This window comes from Rhineura floridana, chromosome 2 (genome assembly GCF_030035675.1).
Source record: "Rhineura floridana isolate rRhiFlo1 chromosome 2, rRhiFlo1.hap2, whole genome shotgun sequence".
In the NCBI taxonomy this organism is placed as follows: Eukaryota; Metazoa; Chordata; class Lepidosauria; order Squamata; family Rhineuridae; genus Rhineura; species Rhineura floridana.
In genome coordinates, this window is record NC_084481.1 from 215,306,198 (window position 1) to 215,312,197 (window position 6,000).

Sequence of the window (6,000 nt, forward strand, 5' to 3'; positions counted from 1 at the left end):
ACAAACGTGGAACAGGAAAAAGATTTGGAGTCTATGGACTTTAGAAATAAAATTTATTGTTTGGAACCCAATGTTATCTCTGAAGAAATTAATGAAGATTCTAGAGATAAAGTTATCAATGGCATGGATAATCTTCTGGACTGGAATGACGTGATGGAGCCCAATATAGAGAAAATCTATGGAATTAACTGCAGCCATGTGACAATGGAAAAACTTTCAAGAGATGACCCAGTGTATTTTGAAAAAAAGAACAGAGATATGATTTTACAGCAGTATTTCAGCAACCTATTCAGAATGGATGGCAAGAAAATATTTGGGATAGAGGTAATTCCCATCAGACTCTTACTATATGACTATGGCTTTGACAGCAAGATTATTATGGAATACTGATAATGGAAGATTGGATACTGAAATTACTGGACTTAACAAAACTACTGAAGATGGAAGATGGAAAATGGAACTAATAGGGATAATAGAACAATGGCTACTGAAATTACTGAACCTAACAGATTCTGATGTGATGGATTAATTGAAATGTTTATTTTGACTATGGTTATGACAATAAGATTATCATAATTAGTAATGAGATGGATTAATCGATATGCTTATCTGGAAAAAAAAATTGATAGATATATTTCTTAAAGAATTGAAACCTCTCTTTGACTTTTTGTGGAAAGAATAAAGTAATGTTTATGAGATTTGATGATTAAGTAAGATAATTATTGGAGGAAAGTGATTTTATAATATGACTTAAGAGACAGGATTGTTATATATTATAGACTTATAACTGATCTGATCTTTGACAAATGGGAAGTCAATATTTTACTCTTTATTTTTTATTTTTATTTTTATTTTTATTTTTTTTGTTTTTTTTTTTGTTTAACTATTTTTGATTTTGTTTTTTGTCTTTGAATGTTTTATGATTTTGTCTTGTATGTTTTATGAAAATTTGAATAAAAATTATTGAAAAAAAAAAAAAAAAAGCTCCGCTGGGCGGGAGAGTGATGCCTTAATACTGACAGCAAAATAACTCTTTTTTGCTGCCCTCACCACTGCTGTATATCGCTTAGAGCAGGCACTTACCAAGGCATAATTGCATTCGTCAGGAGTCCGCCTCCATCTGCACTCAAGCCTCCTCCTCTCTTGCTTCATCGCTCTCAGCTCCGGGGTATACCATGGAGCTGTATGAGCTCTACATAGGAGGGGGCGCATGGGAGCGATCGTGTCAACCGCCCGGGTCATCTCCGTATTCCACAGTTCAACCAGGGCTTCAACAGGAGCGCCAGTCTTCTCAGTCGGAAAATCCCCTAGAGCCCTTTGGAAACCCTCAGGATCCATTAGTCTCCGGGGGCGGACCAATTTAATAGGTCCCCCACCTTTGCAGAGGGAAAGGGTCACCGTAAGCCTAAACCTCAGCAAGCGGTGATCTGTCCATGACAATGGGGTAGATGAAAAATCCCCAACCTTCAGATCACCATCTCCCTGCCCAGTGGCGAAGATCAAATCAAGGGTATGTCCCGACACATGCGTCGGGCCAGTAACAAACTGAGACAGCCCCATGATTGTCATGGACGCCATGAAGTCCTGAGCCGCACCAGATAAAGCAGTCTCGGTATGAACGTTGAAGTCCCCCAGTACCAACAGTCTAGGGGACTGCAACAATATCTCCGAGACTACCTCTGTCAGCTCAGTTAGGGAATTTGTTGAGCAGCAGGGCGGGCGGTACACCAACAAAATTCCCAACCTGTCTCTCTGGCCCAGCGCAAGGTGGAGACACTCCAAACCAGTCGTCACCTGTACAGGGTGCTTAGAGAGTGAGAAAGAACTCCTATAGACCACGGCAACCCCACCTCCCCGACCTTCGGCTCTACCATAATGCTGAACCATGTACCCAGGTGGGCAAAGCTGGGAAAGAGCAACTCCTCCCATATCACCCACCCAGGTCTCGGTTATACACTCCAGGTCAGCCACCTCCAACAACAACAGCCTGCTCCTGTCTTCTTGATAGAAGTTTGGTCTTCAGAAATCAGCTGGTGAAACTTTTCATAGCATGGAGATAAGCATTGTTACTTACAGAAGGCCCACAGCTCAGTGTCAGAGCTTTGAGTGCTGAAAGTTCCAGGTTCAATCCCTGGCATCTCCCATCTGAAATCCTGGAGAGCTGCTGCTAGTCACTGTAGACAATACTGAGTGAGAAGGCCCAATGGTGTCTGACTCAGTATAAGGCAGCTTGCTAGGTTCCTACCTACAAATATCAGCAGATCAAGGCATAGGAGCAAGGGCTAGCAAAACTTCGGCAGCCCAGTTCAGAAGACCCCATCACCAGGACTGGCACTGAGGCTCAGCATGGTCAGGCTTCTTCTGAGAGCTCAAATTCCAGCAGGGGGCACACTGACAAGAGTCCCCCCCCAGACCACTACCACTCTTCCAGTTTACCACTGTAATCTGACTGTTCACCCACCTGTGCACTCTGACCCAGACAACAGTGGTGGTGAGCAGAAGGAACAGTAGATGCCTCTGCCTGCTTGCTCATTAGCTCTCTACCTGGCAAGCAAGATGTGCAATAATGAGGAAGAGGGATGGCAGGAGCTGATGATAATGGCAGTGAACTGGCAGATTCACTGAAGGAGGAGAGCTCATGTAGGGAGAGGCTGGTCCATTAGGGCAACAGAGGTGCTGCTCCACTAAACTCAGTTTGCTCTCAGCCAGCTCCCACCTGCCTGCCTTCCAACTGTCAACCAGTCCAAGGGGTGGCACTGCCTGTGAGCTTCCTCCATCTCAGCATTGCCCTTGTACAACTCAGCAGGAAGGAGTGTGGGGATAAAACCAGAAATAGTTGGCTCCGCTTGTCATTTTCTCTGGCTCCACCTACTGTTGGGCTCTCTGCTGCCTGCCCCACCAGTCCGAATGGGCACTAACCACCTCTTCATGGAGGGTGTCTTGCACAAGGGCTGACAAAACATGGAGGTGATGCTGCCCATTGTGATCTCTGAGATTAATGAAGCTGTATCCCCCCCCCAAAAAAACACAACCAAACGATTCTTGCTAGCACTTATCGTACACTGGTATTAACAATTACAATATGCTGCCATGAAACCCACAGTACATATAGTTGAGCAGAGCTGCTGACAGGTCCCTAATTTCCAAAATGCTACATTGTTTATCCAAGTGGCTGGGAAATGACTAGCAGAGAAGGATTTAAAAACAAACAACAGCAGAAAGTTATAAGAGAAACATCAACTCGACAAAACATCACTGTTTAATTACCTGTCCCAGAGAGCGGGTGAAGATTTTGCGAGCCTGCCCTGGAGTATTCTAGGTTGCCATAGGCAGGTTGGCACCCAGGAATTTCGTACCCTGCAGCATGAATAGAGGATAAACCATGGCTAGGAAATGGGTCAAGATACATCTGCGTGGTAACCTCACTCAAAACCCTGAATACAAGCAGGCTACAAGCAGGCAATATCCATATATTTGGATACATCTGAATTCATTACTATGGATTGGATTAGGGATGGCTGAATCCATCCATTTTGGTTTCTCTTTCTCATTTTTTCCAATCTTAAATTCTGTCTTCCATTTTTTCACATCAGTTTGCAGTAATTTTTAAAGTCCTCATGAACATTCTTCATCATTTTGGTGCGAGTTTCTCCTAATATACACATTTTTGTAGGCACTTTTGCCTAATATACATATATTTGCAAAACAATTTCCCCAAATTTAATGCATTTCTGTGGTTATTTTCATGAATATATGCATTTTATGCACACTTTGCAGTAGTATATGCATTTTTAGACACATTATTTGGCATTGCAACATTTGGAGAAGTGTGAATTTAGAGGGATGGCGGTATTTTGGTTTGCGTATTGTTTCAGAAAATACAAATTAAGTAGGTCTGAATTTAAATGTGAACTGAATCGAATTTGTCTCCCATCCCTAGCTTGGATACATACAAAATTCATAATTAGCCCTTAATTTCTTCAAGCCTTGTAACTTCAGTGAGATCGGCTGTCTGTATCACAAAAAGAGGTTTACAGTGCAATCCTATGCATGTCTATTCATATGTAAACCCCATTGAGTTCTCAGGCAAGTGAGTATAGGATTGCGGGCTGAGGGCCAGATGCAGTCTGGAGAGCCTTTGGATCTGGCCCATGGCCTCTCCTCCTCAACCCCAACACCCACATAGCAATCAGACTAAGAGATAAGCTATTCATATAAACATGGCATTTTCCCTAAGCCTAATTGGCATGCAGGGTGGGGATTCTTTGGGGTGGGTGGGTGACAATAGAAAAGGATGGGTTAACCCTCCCTGCATGCTGCTACCCCATCCCACATCACATCTCTTGTGTGGCTTAGAAATAATATTCCATTGGTTTGAATGGGCCACACTCCCCAAAACTGTAATAACTGCATGGAGAAGGGTGATTTTTGGTGATGGTGGTGGCAACAGCTGGTGACTGCACTGTATAGGTTAAAATAAAGGCTGGGCTTAAGCAACTTTGTAGCTTGTGGTTGAGCAGCTTCCCCACTTTCCACACCTTCTGATATCCAACCACACTGGTAGGAATGGGTCAGTGGGATAGTCTGCCCCCAAGCCCACACTGTAGCAGGCTGTAACCTTACACTTGCAGTTATTTTTTAAAACTGTGGAAGCAGCGCTTTTTATAGAGACTGCGGTGGTGGAAATGGCTGCAATCTCTCTCTAGGTACACCATGTTTTTTGTTGAAAGTACTTTCATGTGATCCACAAGAAAGGAGCCTTTTGTAGCCGATGCACTTGCATGACTGGCCCTGATACGTAAGGCATTTTGTTGGTCAGCTGGTTCCTGAAACATCCTTATTTCCAATGGAGGCTGGTGGCTCCATGTCAGTGGGGAAGTAGAATCCACTCCAGGTTTTAGTCTGGACTGCTGAAGCACCTTGGACAGACTAAAACCCAGAGTGAATTCCACTGCCCCACTGGCATGAAGCCACCAGCCTCCATTATATATTTTCAAAATAAGCACCTTTGTGGTGGACTCAGACAACTGTTTTCTGATATCTAATGTTGACTTGTGTGTTACTTATGAGGACCAAGTAAAAATAGGTTTCAGAAGGTGTTCAATACATGATGGACACCACAGTTAAAAGTGACCCATTTAGACTTGGGTGGTCAGGCGGAGAAGAGGGCAGGGCTTCTGCACTTTTAATAGTTGTACAGAAGGACAAGCTGCACAACTAAAGGTGCATGAGCCCAGTCCTCTTTTCCATCTGGCTACTCTACTTCAAACAACCAACTTCTACTTGATTAATGACTTTAAAAATCGATACAGACTAGGGTGGGGGTATGTAGTTATATGAATCTATCCCATTAGTGTTGCATGGGAAATGATAGTCAGCCATTAAGCACACCAGAAGGTCTTCAGGAATGAAGGAATAGTTTTAGGATTGCAACTTGGAAATCCTTAGGCTATATTTAAAAAAGAATTATGCTGGCTGACATTTTTGCCTTTGGATTAGATATTTCTAAGGCCCTCATTAAGCCCCAGAATGCCTTAATCTTAAATGTGCACAAATGTAAATGAATGAATGTGTGAAAGTGACGGACAGCTACATATTCCTTCCTCGCTGGAATGGTGCCAGACCTACCAAGAGAGCTTCAAGGCAAGCACATTGATGTATTGTGTCCACTGCTCCAAAGGAATGGGGATCTCAACACTTGGGCCAGGAATCAAATTCTGCATATGTCACAAACTGAGCACATCCAGCAGCAGTGGCAGAACAAGAGCTGTGAAACATTTAAGGAAGGTGGGGAAAGCAGCACAAGGGGGATTAAAACCCCAAAGAAGCAAATATACATTAATGCAGAGCTAAAGCAGATTGGGAACTGGACAATGGAGCAACAGGTAAGCACACATGTAACAGGAACTGCTTATGAAAACACATTGCTGTGTAGCATCAACATTAGGCACTGCTCCTAGCCTTTAAAACAGTTTAAATTTAACCATCTATTTTCTGGTG

The 6,000-nt window shown here is 43.2% G+C and overlaps 1 protein-coding gene across 1 annotated transcript in view; it reads right to left on the bottom strand.

Moving 5' to 3' along the window:
• The window catches only part of BEGAIN (brain enriched guanylate kinase associated), a 194,601-nt gene extending 188,878 nt beyond the window's left edge, over positions 1-5,723 (bottom strand). Inside the window, exons 1-2 of the mRNA XM_061612818.1 lie at positions 5,629-5,723; positions 3,268-3,357 (exon numbers count right to left, since the gene is read on the bottom strand). Coding sequence (XP_061468802.1) covers positions 3,268-3,357; positions 5,629-5,723 — 185 coding nt within the window. The remainder of the gene's footprint in view (positions 1-3,267; positions 3,358-5,628) is intronic.
• Positions 5,724-6,000: the final 277 nt, after the last annotated feature.